The sequence below is a fragment of the Tursiops truncatus genome, chromosome 2 (assembly GCF_011762595.2).
Source record: "Tursiops truncatus isolate mTurTru1 chromosome 2, mTurTru1.mat.Y, whole genome shotgun sequence".
Lineage (NCBI taxonomy): Eukaryota > Metazoa > Chordata > Mammalia > Artiodactyla > Delphinidae > Tursiops > Tursiops truncatus.
Window position 1 is genome coordinate 82756512 of NC_047035.1, and position 18089 is coordinate 82774600.

The 18089-nt window shown below is 38.3% G+C and overlaps 1 protein-coding gene across 1 annotated transcript in view; it reads right to left on the reverse strand.

Annotated features, from left to right (window-relative positions):
* FSIP1 (fibrous sheath interacting protein 1) overlaps window positions 1-18089 on the reverse strand; it is a 206644-nt gene that overhangs the window by 9887 nt on the left and 178668 nt on the right. Inside the window, exon 11 of the mRNA XM_033851438.2 lies at window positions 9462-9972. Within this exon, the coding sequence (XP_033707329.2) occupies window positions 9462-9972 (511 nt within the window). The remainder of the gene's footprint in view (window positions 1-9461; window positions 9973-18089) is intronic.

Genomic DNA, 18089 nt, shown 5'->3' on the forward strand with positions numbered 1-18089 from the left:
GCCTGACCTCCAGCCCTGCTACCCCCATGCCACAGCATGGCACTGGATCTGAGGCACCCATGACCAAGGAAAGACTCAAAGGTGGGACACAGAGGCAACCCAGTCCCAAGGTGGAGCCCGGGTGGGGTGGCGGTGGCCACAGCTGGTGTTTACTCAAGCAGCTCCTCAGAAGGCACCCAGATCTCTGACAGCAGTTCCTCCACCACAGCTCACCTCCTGATACACATCAAGAGGGCACATGGCTCCTGCTAGCCTTGCAGAGTGGCTAAGCCACAGGGCAGGGGTGGTAGAGGCTGGGGGCAGTGATCAGCTGTGAGGGGCAAAGGGGACTTGCACCTGAGGCTGCGTCTGAGCAAAGACATGGGTGACTCCACAAGCATCACATCCAACCACTGTCAGTGTATGGGCCCCACTTACTTCAGCACTGCCTCCTCTGTGACAAGGGTCCCGGTACAGGGAGAGGGAAAAACACACACTTAAAGGGAGCAGAGCCAGCTCGGGTCCAACCTCCAGGGCTTCTGCTCCAGCAACTTGAGATCAGACCTCACCCCTAACAGGGCAGTGACAGCCACTGAGCAGAGAGGGAGTCCTACTTCATACACAGCACCAGTTCTAGCCCCTATATCTACAGCCCCACCCCCTACCAAGGGGATAGCTGCCGGAAAACCCTGAGGAAAAATATGACTTGGGTTGACCTCAATCCAGCTCTCCCACCCAAGGCAACGATACATGCAGCCCACACAGGGATGCCCCCACATAACAACCCCCCTTTAAGAACACAATCAGTAACTGTTTTACCTAAATTCACAGAAGCAGAGAAAGTCAAGTAAAATGAAAAGGCAGAGGAACTACTCTCAATTGAAAGACAGAGAAAAACCCTGAAAAAATAAGTAATAAAATAGTAAGAAACAATTTACCAGATAAAGAATTCAAAACATTTGTAATAATAAGGTTAACTGAATTAGGGAAAAGGATTGATATAAACAGTGAACATTTTAACAAGGAACTAGAAAATATAAAAAAGACCCAATCAGAAATGAATGATTCAATAGCTGAAATAAAAAACACACTAGAAAGAATGAATAGCAGATTAAGTGATACAGAAGAATGAATAAGTGATCTGGAAGATAAAATAATGGAAATCACCCAATCAGACCAGCAGACAGAAAAACTAATTTTAAAAAATAAAAGCAATTTAAGAGATCCCTGAGATAACATTAAGCATACCTACACTCACATTATAGAAGTCCCAAAAGGAGATCAGAGACAGAAGGGGATAGAAAATGGATTTGAGGAAATTATGGCTGAAAACTTCACAAAACTGAAGAAGGAAACAGATATCCAAGTATAGGAAACTCAGAGAGTCCCAAACAAGATGAACCCAAACAGACTCACACCAAGGCATATCATAATTAAAATGACAAAAGTTAAAGAGAGAATTCTAAAAGCAGCAAGAGAAAAACAAAGAGCTATATAAAAGGGAATTCCCATAAAGCCATCAGCTGATTTTTCTGCAGAAGCGTTGCAGGCCAGAGGGGAGTGCATGATATATTCAAAGTGCTGAAAGGGAAAAACTTGCAACCTAGGATACTCTATCCAGCAAGATTACCACTTAGAATAGAAGAGATAAAGAAGTTCTCAGACAAGCAAAAACTAAAAGAACTCAGCAATACTAAACCTACCCTAAAAGAAATATTCAAGGGTCTCCTGTAATTGGAAAAGAATAAAGAATCTATAGGAAAGGGAAAATCCCACTAGGAAAGGCAAATATATAGCAAGGATTGAGGATCAACCACTTAAAAAGCCAGTATGTAGATTAAAAGACAAAATATTGTAAAAGCAACTATAACTCAACAAACAGATAAGGAATGCATGAAGATGTAAAATATGACATGAAAAACACAAAATGTGAGGGAGTGAAAAATGTAGATCATTTAGAATGTGTTTGAACTTAAATGACAGCCAGTTTCAAACAAGTAGATATAATTATAGATCAACATATATGAACCCCATGGTAACCACAAATCAAAAACCTAAAATAGATACATAAAAACTAAAAGTAAAGGAACACAAGTATACTACTAAACAAAATCATCAAACCACAAGGGAAGAAACAAAAAGAAGTAATAAACAGAGAAGAAAACAAGTAATAAAATGTTAATAAGTACATACCTACCAATAATTACCTTAAATGTCACTGGACTAAATGCTCCCATCAAAAGACATAGGGTGGCTGATTGGGGAAAAAAACAAAAAACAAAAAATAAAAAAACAAGACCCTTCAATACGCTGCCTACAAAAGACCTACTTCAGGGCTGAAGATACACACAGACTGAAAGTTAGGCGATAGAAAAAGGTATATAATAAAACAGAAATGAAAAGAAAGTAGGGGTAGCAATACTCATATCAGACCAAACTTTAAAACAAAGCCTATAACAAAAGGGTATTATATAATGATAAAATACAAGAAGAGAATGGTACACTTATTAACATACAGGCACTCAATACAGGAGCACCTAAATATATAAAGCAAATTCTAATAGATATAAATGGGATAAATTGGCAATAATACATTAATAGTAGAAGACTTTAACACCTCACTTACTATAATGGATGTATCATTGAGACATAAAATCAATGAGGCAACAGTGGTCTTATGATACAATAGACCAGTTGGATTTAATAGGTATCTACAGGACAGTACATCCAAAAACAGCAGAATACACATTCTTCTCAAGTGCACATGCTAGGCCACATGCTAGGCCACAAAACAAGTCTCAACATGTTTAAGATGACAGAAAGTATATCAAGCATTTTTTCTGACCACAACAGTATGAAACTAGATATCAATTACAAAAAGAAAAATGGGAAAAGAACAAACATGTGAAGACTAAACACCATGCTACTAAAAAAACCAATGGGTCAAAAAAACCCAAAAAAACCCCAATGGGTCAATGAAGAAATCAAAGAGGAAATCAGAAAATACCTCAAGACAAATGAACATGGAAACACAGCACTCCAAAATCTACAGGATGCAGCAAAAGCATTTCCAAGAGGGAAGTTCATAGAGATACAGGCCTTTATCAAGAAACAAGAAAAATCTCAAATAAACAACATAACCTACCACCTAAAAGAATTAGAAAAAAAAAGAACAAACAAGGCCCAAAGTCAGCAGAAGGAAGGATATAATAAAGGATTTATAAATTGAAGGATTTATTTCAAAGAGGAAATAAATAAAATAGAGACCCCAAAAATAGAAAATATCAATGAAAACAGGAGCTGCTTTCTTTTGTAAAGGTAAACAAAATTGATAAAACTTTAGCTACACTCACCAAGAAGAAAAGAGGAGAGGACCCAAATAAAATAAGAAATAAAAGATACCACAGAGATACAAAAAATCAGAATAGAATACTATGACCAATTATATGCCAACAAATTGGACAACCTAGAAGAAATGGACAAATTTCTAGAAACATATAGCCTTCCAAGACTGACTCACAAAGAAACAGACAATTTGAACAAACCTGTCACTAGTAGTGAAATTGAATTTGTAATAAAAAAAAACTTCCCAGCAAACAGAAGTCCAGGACCAGATAGCTTCATGGGTAAATTCTACCAAACATATAAAGAAGAACTAGTACCCATCCTTCTCAAACTATTCCAAAAAAATTGAAACGGATGAAACACTCCCAAATTCATTCTACAAGGCCACCATTACCCTGATACCAAAACCAGACAAAGATACTACAAAAGAAGAAAATTACAGGCCAATATCTTTGATAAATATAGATGCAAAAATCCTCAGTGAAATATTATCAAACCAAATCCAACAATATACAAAAAGGATCATACACCATGATCAAGTAGGATTTATCCCAGGGATCCAAGGATGGTTCAATATCTGCAAATCAATCAATGTGAAACACCACACTAACAAAAGAAAAGATAAAATTACATGATTATCTCAATAGACACAGAAAAAGCATTTGACAAAATTCATCATTCACACATGAAAAAACTCTCATCCAAGTGGCTCTAGAGGGAACATATCTCAACATAATAAAGGCCATTTATGACAAGCCCATAGCTAACATCATACTCAACAGAGAAAAGTTAAAAGCCTTTCCTCTAAATTCAAGAACAAGATAAGGTTGCCCACTCTTGAAACTTCTATTTAACATAGTATCGGAAGTACTAGCCACAGCAATCAGACAATAAAAAGAAAAGGCACAGAAATTGAAAGGGGAGAAATGAAACTGTCACTATTTGCAGACGACATGATACTTTAATATAGAAAACCCTAAAGTCTCTACCCAAAAGCCATTAGAACTAATAAATGAATTCAGCAAGGTAGATGATACAAGATTAATATACAGAAATCTATTGCTTTTCCATACACTAATAATGAACTATCAGAAAAAAGTTTTCTCTTTTCAAACCAATCTCTTTTAAAATCACATCAAAAAGAATAAAATACCTAGGAATAAATTTAACGAAGGAGGTTGAAGACCTATACTGTGAAAACTATAAAACATTGATAAAGGAAATTGAAGATGATACAAAGAAATGGTAAAATATCCTGTGCTCTTGGATTAGAAGAATTAATATTGTTAGAATGTCCATACTACCCAAAGCAATCTACAGATTTGATGCAATCCCTATCAAAATACCCATGACATTTCACACAACTGCAACAAATAATCCTAAAATTCAGATGGAACAACAAAAGACCCCAAATTGCCAAAGAAATCTTGAGAAAAAAAGAACAAAGCAGGAGGTACCACCCTCAGACTTCAAACTATACTATAAAGCTACAGTAATCAAAACAGCATGGTACAAAAAACAGGCACATAGATCAACGGAACAGAACAGGGAGCCCAGAAATAAAACCACACACTTATGTTCAATTAACCTATGACCTAGGAGGCAAGAATATACAATGGAGAAAAGACAGTCTCTTCAAGAAGTGGTGCTGGAGAAACCGGGCAGTTACAAGTAAAAGAATGAGACCACAATATTTCCTCACACCATATACAAAAATAAACTCAAAATAGATTAAAGACCTAAATGTAAGACCTGAAACCATAAAATTCCTAGAAGACAACATAGGTATAACATTCTTTGACATAAATTGTAGCAAAAATTTTTTGGACCTTTCTCCAAAGACAAAAGAAATAAAAGCAAAAATAAACAAATTGGACCTAATTAAACTTAAAAGCTTTTGCACAACAAAGGAAACCATCAACAAAACAAAAAGACAACCTACAGAATGGGAGAAAATATTTGCAAATGATATGACTGACAAAAGGTTAATACCAAAAATACATAACCAGGGCTTCCCTGGTGGCGCAGTGGTTGGGAGTCCACCTGCCGATGCAGGGGACACTGGTTCGTGCCCCGGTCCAGGAAGATCCCACATGCCACAGAGCGGCTGGGCCCGTGGGCCATGGCCGCTGAGCCTGCGCATCCGGAGCCTGTGCTCCGCAGCGGGAGAGGCCACAGCAGTGAGAGGCCCGTGTACCGCAAAAAAACACAAACAAAAACAAACAACCAGAAAAATACATAAACAGGTCATACAACTCAATATCAAAAAACAAACGATGAGCAGAAGATCTGAATAGACATTTTTCCAAAGACGACAAGCAGATGTCTTACAGGCACATGAAAAGATGTTCAACATCACTAATTATCAGAGAAATGCAAATCAGAACAAAATGGGATATCACCTTACACCTGTCAGAATGGCTATCATCAAAAAGCCTACAAATAACAAATGTTGGAGAGGATGTGGAGAAAAGGAAACCCTTGTACACTGTTGATGCGAATGTAAATTGGTGCAGCCATTATGGAAAACAGTACAGAGGTTCCTCAAAAAACTAAAAATAGAACTGCCAAATGACCCAGCAATTCCCTCCTGGGTCTATACCCAGAAAAAATGAAAACACTAATTCGAAGATACATGTACCCCAATGTTCATAATAGCACTATTTACAATAGCCAAAATATGGAAGCCACCCAAGTGTCCATCAATAGACAAACAGATAAGAAGTGTTATAAATATATATATATACAATGGAATATTACGCAGCCATAAAAAGTATAAAATTCTGCCATTTGCAGCAATGTGGATGGACCTAAAGAATATTATGCTTAGTGAAATAAGTCAGACAAAGAAAGACAAATATTATATGATATCACTTACATGTGGAATCTAAAAAATAACACAAATGAATGTATATAGCAAAACAGAAAGTGACTCACAGATATAGAAAAGAAACTAGTGGTTACCAGAGGGGGAAGGGAAGAGGGGAGGGGTAAATTAGGGCTATGGGATTAAGAGATACAAAATACTCTGTATAAAATAGATAAGCAACAAGGATATATTGTATAGCACAAGGAATTGTAGCCATTATCTTGTAATAACTACTAATGGAGTATAATCTGTAAAAATACTGAATCACTATGCTGTACACCTACAACCAATGTAATGTTGTACATCAACTGTATTTCAAAAAAAAAAACAAAATGAGGTACTTCACACTAGAAACTTTTAAAACATCTGTGAAGCAAATCCTTATTTTCAATACCACAATTGAAACTGGTCCTCAATGTCACTAGGCTTGGTCCCTTTTGAAGTTTTATCTGACTCTGCCTTTTAGAAGCAGAATTTTAATATTCGTAACAGACTCAGTTCATCAAGGAAAAGAAAACTACATATCAATAATATTTGCTATTTAAAGAGAAAATGATAAATGGTTCTATTTTCTTCCTCTATGCTTACAGAAATCTCATCTGACTCATATTCACACATATCCGTTTCCTGAGAAAGAGAGGGAATATAATGTAACACCTGAACACACTGCAATTTCTTGTTACAATTACATCTTTAAAGGGCTTTTTGCCAAGAAAACTGGTTTAGCATGTTCATTTTTGATGTTTTGGTGTTCATTTTTGCATAAAGTACATAATGTCCAATTTAGTATTTTAGAATAAACTGATTAGCAAGTTATTTTAATAATTGTAAATGCTGAGGTTAGTAAAAGAAAAACTCTAGCTTCAGATAGGCTGACCTGCTCTCAAAATAATAATGTAGGACCTATTCCTTAAGGTTTATTATGTAATAAACAGAAAGTAAAATTGGTTCCTATATTCACATCTATGCCATCTTAAGCCTCCATACTCACAGGGTCATTTTAATCAAACATTAGGATTATCTAGCACCATCAGAGGCATGTTTTCTGAAGTTATAGGTAAGCCACCATAGCTTCTTTCCATTAAGTCACATTAAGTTCTAGTTCATTCCATCTTTCCATGTTCTTCTCAGTGACAAATATACATCAGTGTGACTGCCATTCACATGGAAGTAAAGTTATATTTTAGCAAAATGCTGTTCCAAAGCCCCATACACTGACTCCACGGGAATGAGACCTCATAGACAGTAAATCATCATACCCAACTGAGTAAGTCTGATTACAGTAGACAAAGGGGAAATGCAGATACTTTGTTTCTACTAAAAACCTTCTGTCCAAAAAGAAAGAAAGAAAATCTTCTGTCCAAAAAGAAAAGAAAATACAAAAAGAAAGAAAGAAAAAGAGTAGAACAAAGTTCTCATGGCGTATTTATTAAATGAAGATCTTGGTGGGAGAAGGCAGACCACACTCATTTCATTGAATTGCATGTTGTAAGTGAACTCTGCTGCTAGGTAAAAACTGTACAGCTTGTGGAATTTCACCAAAAGAAAAAAAGAAAAAGGTTCCAAATCTTTATATAGAATGTGAGGCTTGCCTAATTCTTAAGCAATACCACCTGCTTTCATTCATAATGCAAAGAATAAATGTGAACCATACTTTCAGTGCATTATTCTAAAACTGGATAATTTAAATTCCTTTATTTATTAAACAGGCACTTGATTTAAGGCAGCACTTTGGACATCATAGAAGATGTAACAATGAATCAGAAGATAGGACCCCTGTCCTCAAAAAGGTTACACAATTCTAAGGGAGAAAAAGTGTGGGTGTGTGTGCCAAATGATGTCAAGAGAGTGTGTGTAAAACGATGTGATCAATACCCTTGGACATTTAGAAGAGAAGTAAGACTTTTAAAAGAGAAGATGAGGGGAGGTTACATTCAGAGAGGATAGGGTTAGAATTCAACTACTATTGAAGGGATACCTGAACAAGCCTGAGAAGAAAGGGGCCTGAGCAACATGGGAAAGCACTGGGAATCCTGAGCCCAGATCAGCTACAACCTGAATAACATTTAGGGCACTAGATAGAGATTGATTTCAAAGGGAACTGCAGGTCAGAGTGTGGAGGCCTTGAACAGCAGGCCTGTTCAAGAATTCAGACTTCATTCAATAGGCGGAGGAGAGTCATAGAAGCTTTTTAAGCTGGGAAGTATGTTTATCAAAGTTGTACTTTGGGGGAATTAGTTTAGGTGGTTGACAATGGCAGGAGGAGAGGAGAGACCAGAGGCAGGGAGGCCTGATCAGGTTATCGCATTGGTCCAGTTGTGGTAGGAAGAGCAAGGGAGGGATGGACATGGGAGACACTGCAGGAGCAGAACAAACAAGACTGGAAGATTGGAAGTGGGAAGCAAGAGAGAGGGACGATTCAGTGATGACTCAGATTTGAAGCCTGGGTGGTTGAGGTAACAGAAGTCAAGAGGACAATCTGAGTTGAGAGGGAAGAATGAGGAAATCAGTTTGAGGCCATATCTAGATGGCAGTTAGAAATACAGGGCTGAGGAGTTAGTTCAAAATTAGTAGATTATAGATTTAATAGGTAATAGATATAGATTTAATAGACAATATATTTTAGAGTAATCTACACGAGAGGAAAAGCTGAAGCTATTTAAATAGACTCAACAAATACAACACAGACTATGTTAGACTTCTAACATAAATAAATAATTGAATATTTGTTTATATCAAAAAAACTGCCCATAGTACTTGTATCCTGTACCATTGTACCACTGTAAGATGCAACACTGGTTCAAAATTAAAACGAAAAACAAAAAACCTGACACTATACAAGTAGCTGGGATGGGAGGTTTGCGTACAGAAACGAACAAAACCACAATGATATATGGTATTTTACAAATTCATTCCTTGGAACAAATTTTCATCACTGAAATTTGGAAGTTAAAATACTAAGCAAATCTACTCAAATTATTTGTATCCATTCAAACTAATTTCTCTTTTCCTCTGAAATCAACATTGTTTTCTGGATAACCATCAAGAATATGTATTAGCTACCATTAAGAATAATGCATTTCATATGAGTACTATTCTCAATCTTGATATGAACATTAATAAATACATTCATATGTTAGAATGCTCTTAATTGACCCCATTTGTGACTTTCAAGCATACCTCCTTATCCTACTCTACTTTAAACTATACTACCTTTATATTGAAGTGTTTAGTAAGGATTATTTTCAGTGTATTCTCCAAGCCTCACCTGGCCTGGGTTTCTCTGGAGGGCTGAGTTTCAGATGTTGGTCTTCGGATGAAAGGCTCACGCTGATGCCATACAGCGGATCATCCAAGAAAGAGGGCCTTTTCAGTCTCCCAATGCCAAGAGTCTTTGACATAAAATAGTCTTTTGTGTCACCAATAACCTTGTCCTCAGAAAGCTGGAGGCATTTCATATTCTTTGCTTCAACGACAAGAGCTTCTGACATAAAATGCCCAGTCAAGGCTTTGGTCAGATAGTAGCCTCTAGATGTTTCACCTTCGGCATTCTCAGGCATATTTGCGTCTTCCACCTCAGTGCTTTTGACCTTTGTTTTTGACTCATCTAGTGACTCAGAGAGAATAGATCTGGAAAGCTGGGGCAACTCAGGTGTTATATCCTCAATGTCTTTCTTTTCTCTTTCTGAAGACAGTCTAATCATGGATTTTTGTTTAAGTGTGCATTCATCCAGAAGACACCTTAACTGTTCCTCAGAGAGAAGTGATGTTGAATCTAACTGGTGAAATAAACCAAAAGTTTTCATAGTCAATTGATTAAGTAAACGCATTTAACTTTGGTAAGCTTCCAGTAGTGTAGTACAAATGCAAGTAACAGGAAATCTTTTACTCAAAACACCCAAATAACAAAACCATTCATATTAAAGTAGCCAAAATTGCAGGGGAAATGTACAACATGCCTAGAGAATAAGTTTAGAATCAATCACACATACTAAGATCCAGATAAAAGTCCCACAACAGGGATGGAAATGAACTGCAGCACCAAATTAACCACTAACACTCCCTCTACACATAGAAGTACCTGGAGCTGAAATGAAGATATTAGAAAAGCACCTTCGATTTTATCAGTCTTGGGGCATCAAACAGGGTAGTAAGTAAGCAGCTGTTTGATAAATAGCCAGGAATCCTGCCATAATCTTCAGTAGGTGTTTCTCTGTTCCCACTACTCCTTGGTGTAAACCCTATCACCACCCAATTCCTATATCAGGCAAACAGGGCAGATTCACCTGCCCCTGGGGATTCACCACTCCTATGTCTGTCTACAACTTTCAGTGGACAATACTACCAAAGACAGAAAAGGAAGAGTGAAGGGGTGGTGCATCCTGAGATGTGTAGTTGCTTCAATGTTACAGGCCTAGACAGAGGCCAGAGACATTCCAATAGCAGTGCATTCTGGGAAGAGGATTTGATCATACACATTTAATCTCCGCTTGTAGATGTTATCAGGGCTGATTGTTTCAACCAAGATCTTAAGGATTTAAAAATATTTCTTCTCTTCCAGTGATGCTCTCAGGAAATAAATCAAACAGAAGTACAGAGCTATGTTCTATAAGAATTCAACTGAACAGCATGCCACCTGAATTGCAACAATGTCAAAAAGAACGTGATTGAAATATATTGAAAGACACTGAAAAAAATTTCTCCTTCTTTAAAGAATCAGCACTGTCCCTGATTTACATGGTGGATTATCTAGGACAACACTAATCCTCCTTCACAGGGGAATGAATTATCTGAAAACAAGAAATTCCCATAAGAAAACCTAATCATGAATTGTAATCGCCTTAATTTCTACTTCAGTAAATTAAAACAATGCTGTTGGTCTACTTTGTAGGACACAGTAAGAATTAACCAAATATTCTGCATGTATAAAGTATTGGGGCGGAGCTGTTATTAGAACTAGTATATTTAATTCCCCATTACTGTGCAATGCTTCTAATGCAGCTAACAAAAAGTAGTACATTAAACAAATTTTGTATCATGCTTTTAAAAAATATTATGTGTTTTAAAATTATATTTAACTTCCATATATTAAAAACCAGTTTTCATAGTGGCGAGTACCATTATGAGTTTGAGAGTAACAAGAAATTGTCTGGGAATATATTCTTAATAATCACCTGGGATTCAAAATTCAGGTAAATCACCCTAAGGTTAATATGCACGTCAAAAAAAATAGGTTGAATTACATATTAGCAAATCCTACTTTTAATCACTAGACATTTCATGCATCCAGATGCATAGGAGCATTCCCTTCACCCTACTATGTAAATGTAGCCAACTAGAAAATGAAGGCAGCCCTTATATGGTACTAGATAACTAAAATATACTTTCAAAATCTGCATATATAAAATTCCTTATAATGAGTAAACAATTCCCTAGGATTTAGAAACCGTCCACTGAGTGTCATCCTCAGCAAACATCCAAACCAAAGGCCTAACATATGAAATTTCCAGACCCTAGAAAAAAATCAGTCCATACTAGAGCAAGAGCGTGAAGGATTATGGAAGGAGGTCTCTGGGAGGGGCGGGGAATAAAAGAGGGGGAGGTGGAAGATGGGTAGATCATCTGATATGTTTGCTCATGTCCCCAAATAATATTGATAGGATAGATGCTTGGAAGTTCTGAAGACATATTTTGCTAGACACACAGAAATTTAAGTAAAAGGAAAAATAAAGCAATTATGAACTCTGGGGAAAACAGAAAGCTAGTTTTTCAGATAGATAACAGAAAATTAAGCAAAAGAAAATAAGATAATTATTAACTCTAGGACAAACAAAAAAGTTGTACAAGAAAGGATACTATAGTATACTACTTGCTTTTGCTGTAAATGATGCTTTCACAGTCATCATAATATAAATAGTGATGACTGGGATAACCAAAAATTGTGATTTAACTATTTTGGAGAAGTGGTAGGAGAGAGAAGGAATGTTTGGAGTAACAATGTGAAACCCTTGGCTATAATTATAGGAAGTCAATATATAATTGATATAACAATACAGTACCATCATATTATTGATATGAAATGTCAGGTCATTGTAAATTGATATAAAACTGATCAATTAGGAAGGCAAGCTATTAAGAAATAATATAGAGTTAAAGCAGGGGAAACCTTCTAAAGGAATTAAAAGGGGTTGACTCTGGAGAGCAAAACTAAGAAATGGGGAAGAATGGGCAAGGAGCTATCATTTTTGTTTAAAACATTTTAACACAACTATTTATTTTATTACTATAAGTAAAATTAACTTAAAATAAAATATAAAAGTGATTTAAATGCATTCAAAAATTTTAAATAAAATTAATTTAAAAATAAATATCTGGGGCTCTCCTGGTGGCACAGTGGTTAAGAATCCACCTGCCAATGCAGGGGACACAGATTTGAGCCCTGGTCCAGAAAGATCCCACATGCCACAGAGCAACTAAGCCCATGCGCCACAACAACTGAGCCTGCGCTCTAGAGCCCGCGAGGCACGCTACTGAGCCCGCGTGCTACAACTACTGAAGCCCGTGCACCTAGAGCCCGTGCTCCACAACAAGAGAAGCCACCACAATGAGAAGCCCACGCACCCCAATGAAGAGTAGACCCCCACTCACCTCAACTAGAGAAAGCCCGCGCACAGCAATGAAGGCCCGATGCAGCCATAAATAAATAAAATTATTTTTAAAAAGTAAATAAAAAAATAAAACTCTGGAATATTAAAATGAAATTCCCAACTGGCTATATCTTTGGGCATCAGAAGCAGATCCAGGTTTCCTGCAGCCTGAAGTTTATGTGATATTGGAGCAGGGGAGGGTACTTCTTTAAGAAAAAGAATACAAAATTACAAATAGAAAATAGGTATAAAAGTGAGTTTTTCTTCTTTGGAATGTGAAAAAGATCACAAAAAATTAATGGGGGAAACATCAAGTCCATCTCTTACACTATCTCTTTAGGTCATTTACCAGAAATGCTTATGTTTCCTGACTGCAACCTAGCTTCCTCTCCCCACTCAAGGTTCATACAAGAGAGGGTCCCTGAAGCTTAAGCTTCACTGGTTTCACAGTAAATCTTCTGGGTGCTCCAAGATAAAGCATAACACATTTGAGTCTGTATGTACACAGAAATAAGCTCAACTACAATAACCCTGATCCTCTGGGGGAAGCAGCCCAATGGGAAAGAAAAGACTAGAACTTGGGCTTCAGTTCAAGCTTTGCCACCTTGTGCGTATCACCTAAGGGATCCATTTACTGCAGGTGTGAAAAAAGGAATTGAAGAAGATGATCTCTACGTTAACTTGTAGCTCTAAAATTGCTTTTTATGAATAACTACTCTAAAATTAAAAATACATATTAGAATAAGCTGTTCTATTGCACCTCAGAATGTCACCTGGGTAGAATTTATGAAAACAATAACAAAAAGAGAACTTTAATTCTTTAATTTCTTCACAATACCATCTTGAACTCAAAAAATAACTAAAAATTCTCTGGTCTCAAAACATTGTAAGTACAAGTAAACCAAGTATATTAAGCTCTCAAATTAAATTAATTTCATTACAGTGTTTCTGGGTGGTAAGACATCAGAACCTTCAACACAAGCCATCTTTCTCACCTTTTGATTCCCTGCAGAGTCTTGCCCACAGTACATGCTCAGTAAATCAGTGTTGTGGAAGGTTGCTGAGTGTTTTGAAATGGCTAAGTACTACATTAATATAAGTTATTTACAAATGCAGAACTGGACTAAATGGGGCTTATCACAAACATCCCTAATGACCCTTGATAGGTCCGGGGCCATAACCCACACCTTTCATCCAGATTGATTTCAAACTCTGAACTAATTAAGCTCCGTATCTCAACGACTGACTCACTGTGCAAGCACAGTCAAGTAACCATCTGTTCAAGTCTTTACCTCAAAGTATTCGTCTTTCATGCCAGCTCTAATTTTCCAGTATTTCATAAACAAGTTATTATTCATGCTATTCCTGTCGTTCATGAAGTTCATCATAGTGCATCTCAGTCTTCATTTTTCCAGACCAGAGCCCAATCTATTTTCTCTCCTTCTATGAAAGCCCCTCTTTTCCCATCCTCATTTAAATAGTCTTTTTATGGATCTTCTTTCTTGTTTTAGCCAAAACACACGTACTCTGTAGTCATAGAGTAAATGTATTGGATTTTCTCATCAGGAAAAAACTATAGAACACTTGTGGTGTTCGTTCTCATGCATCTTGCTGGTCTTGTTGGCACCCCAGGTGATGTCGTACAGAATAATAAAAACTAGCATTTACTAAGCACCTACTTTGGGCCAGATACTGCCCTATGCATCTTACATGTATCAATTCCTTTAATCTCCATAACAAACCTATGCAGTAGATACTATTGTTATTCCCATTTTATAGATGAAGAACTGAGGCAATGAGAAATTAAGTAATCCATCCTTGGTCATACAACTACTAGGTGGTGGGACTTGAATCCAGATAGTCTGGGTCCAGAGCTTATATGCCTTACCTAGTCTCTCATTGTAAATGAGTTCTTCCTCTACCATTCTCTAAGTATCCTTTTCCCAACTGACATTCACTTTTCTGTCCATTCCCTCAGATATTAAAAACCCTTCCTGTAGATTATTTCGCTTAACTTTGGATTTTATTACCCCAACTACCTCAGCATCTTACACAGATTTACACGGTGTCCTCTACTTCAGCTCACTTCAGAAAAAAAAAAAAAGACAACCCCACCTCCATTCACAGGGTGCCCACTGTTTATACTTCTCCACCCATAGAAATACCAGTTTGGTGTAGGAGCTAAATCTGATGGGGAATGTAACTTGTAATTGCTGGTAAGGGATCACAGGCTGTGGATTACCTGACCTTCATCCCTGCCTCCCCTCCTATGCTAGGTATGTGGAGTTTCCCCAGCCATAAAAATCTCCACTCATTTGGTACTGGGTTTGTTGACAAGGCAATCAAGATTTTATGTCTCTGGTGCAGATAACCAGAAAGTCAAGTATTACAAACTAGCAGAGGCAATTTTGTCCTTTGATGTAAGCTTATGTCTGATGTTGGGGTTTTTTTTTCCCCACAAACACTAAGTTCCTAAAGGCCCACCCTATAAAGCCAATACATTTATCACAAGTGAGAAAATGGTGGGAAGCCAGAAGCCCTAAATGATTAACAGCAAGAGTGTGGATATAAATTGCTTTCAATGACATCAAGTTCTACCTTAAAATAAACAGCTAGAAAACACCCCACCCTTTGCTTAATTACCAATATATAAGTTTACAACTCTCTGTTGCAGCCACTGCTGGCAACACTTAAGCAGTAGTTTAGTCAAGGTTTTTTAGCCGTTAGGGACAGAAATCCTTATCTCAAAAAAACTCCCCAAAACAGGGTAGGCTACGATGAACTCCTTTAGCTTTCGCTTGTCTAGAAATCTCTTCATCTCAGGCAGTAGAGGTGAGTGTTGATGTAGGATCTAAGAAGTCACCTCATGGATACCAATAAGCAGGAAATGAAGTATCAACAGGCCTGTTGGGGTCTGGAGATGAGAAGCCCCCAGGAACCAAAGTCATGTGCGTCGTCGTTCTCTTACTGAGTCCCTGTGGTCTCTTAACTCACTGCTTGTCTGATGCATGCTCCTCTCTGTAAACCAGCTTTCTCTGCTTATTAAAGGTTTCTGCTCTCTCACAACCTCAGCTTGCCCAGGTAGCATGAGTTAACTCTGGTCTGCAATCAGCATGACATTAAGAGTCTGTCACCCACCAATGACTGACAGTGGTCTCTATGTCTATTAGCTCAAATTTTCAAGCAAGATAAACTGGTTGGTCACTGACCAAATGACGGACTGAAATGTCAGTTTCAAGTGTTTCCCACTAGTCCAATCACCTGTGGTGAGGGTCACATAGTATGAACTTGGCCACTCAAGTCCATGCTTTTGGGTAAGGGGGATTTCCCAAAGGAGAAGGCATGAGCAGAGCAGGGACCCCAAAATAAATCTACCACATTGCTAAACTAGAATTGCTATTAAGTACATAACCAATAGAAGGGACCTGACACTTAATGAAGTTTTATAGCCAACTAAAGGATTAAGAATCAAGGAGTTGCCAAACGTCACCTATCTCATTCAGTCTGAGCACTCACTGAATAGCTAACTGAGATATAAAAGTAGAATTACTTGTCAGAAAATATTCACTTGTAGACAGAATGGTAAGACTTCCAGGTGGACTACAGAACAGCACTTTCAAGTCAATATGCTCCTAATCAGCTCATATGAGCTCAACAGAGTCACATCACTTGTGGTTCTTAAGAGTAAACAAGCCTGAAAATGATGGGGGTAAGTGATTAGTGTTCCTCTGAATGTCTGCATCAACAAGGATACACTGCCAAGGACTCACAGAAGGAACAGGCTTATTAACCCTTCCCCTCCTTAGCTCCTTCCCTCCCTATCCTATTCTTCGCCCTTCCTTTCTTACACTGAGGCTACCCCAGTCACACAGAGGCAAGTCTGGCAGGTACGATGCTCTTCAGAGGTCACAAAGGTCCCGGCAGCCAGGCAAGATCTGGCATATTTTTACCCAGAATAGTCAGAGGTTGTTCAGCCAGAGGAGGCTCTGAACTCTAGTCAAAAGGTCACTGCCAGAGAAACTATGTAAAACATTAGGAATAAGGGCTGAGGCCAGGTTGTAAACAGGAAAATGAGTCAGCCCCCAGGTCAGAAGCTGGAGGATCTGTGGATAGAATAACAGTGTGTGAAATAAGTCAAGATGAGCGGCTCTGAAGTGAGTTCATAAATGTCGTGATGGTATTGGAAGTCCGCTTTTATGCGGGGCCTGCCATGTCAAAGTAACCATGTAGCAGCATAGGACACCCCCCTTGCCCAGGCCACCTATCTTCCCCGAATGACTAGGAGAGGCAGGGCTTGGAAGGGTTTGCCTGATGTGTTTGCTCCATGAAAGGCTGCTGTGCCCATGAGCATTCGGTGATGGTTCTTCCCAGCCTAGGTGCCAGAGCTGGTATCCATGACATCAGGCTTTCTGTTTCTAAGAGGACAAGAAGGGTGGGATGCCAGCAGGATCCCAGTGTATAAAGGAAGGGTGGGCATGGATGGGAGGATCTAGAAGCAGGGTATGGGATCCTCCATTCCTCCAATTTGAAAAGGGGCCAGGAACTCAGCTTTAGTTGATGACATAGTCAGAAGGGTGCAGATGAGCCTGGAGGACAGCTAGATCGACTTCACAACTTCAGTTTCTAAAAGAATGATGGGGGAAAAGGGCTCTCATTTTTCCATTCTGGGGGGAAACTATCACTTGAGCATTGCCAGCAGCTGCTGTTTTTTAGCAGTAGAGACAGCAGATCAACTTCAATCAGATTCCCCTTGTTCTGAGTGAGTCACTGGAATGGCCCTTCTGTAACACATCTGTCACTTCCTTGCCAGAAACAAGGCTTGGGTTCCAGCTCTGCAGCTGGAAGGAGCCTGGCACCCCTGTCCCACATTCTCCCAGCAAAACAAAGCTTAACCAGGAGGTTTTCAGAAATGAGGTGAGCCAGTTTGTACACAGAGCATTTCTTCTGGTCACAGGGGGCTGGAGCACCCACCCACCTACCCACCCAGCCCCCACTCCCTGGGGAAATATATCCTGTATGTTACTTTTAGAACAACTAATTCTCACTGCTATGCAAGATGGCTAGTTTATCGGATAGTAACAGTTATGAAAATCATTTGCACGGTCTTCTCTACTCTCAGTTTGAAGTTTATTTTTACTATGTAGAGGTAAGTTGGGTCAGAGGAGGTCATGACGGGGTCAGAGTCAAGAGAGCCACTAGCTATTTAAATGCTTAAACGTGGGCCAGAGTCCAGATCAAGCTTCACCTTT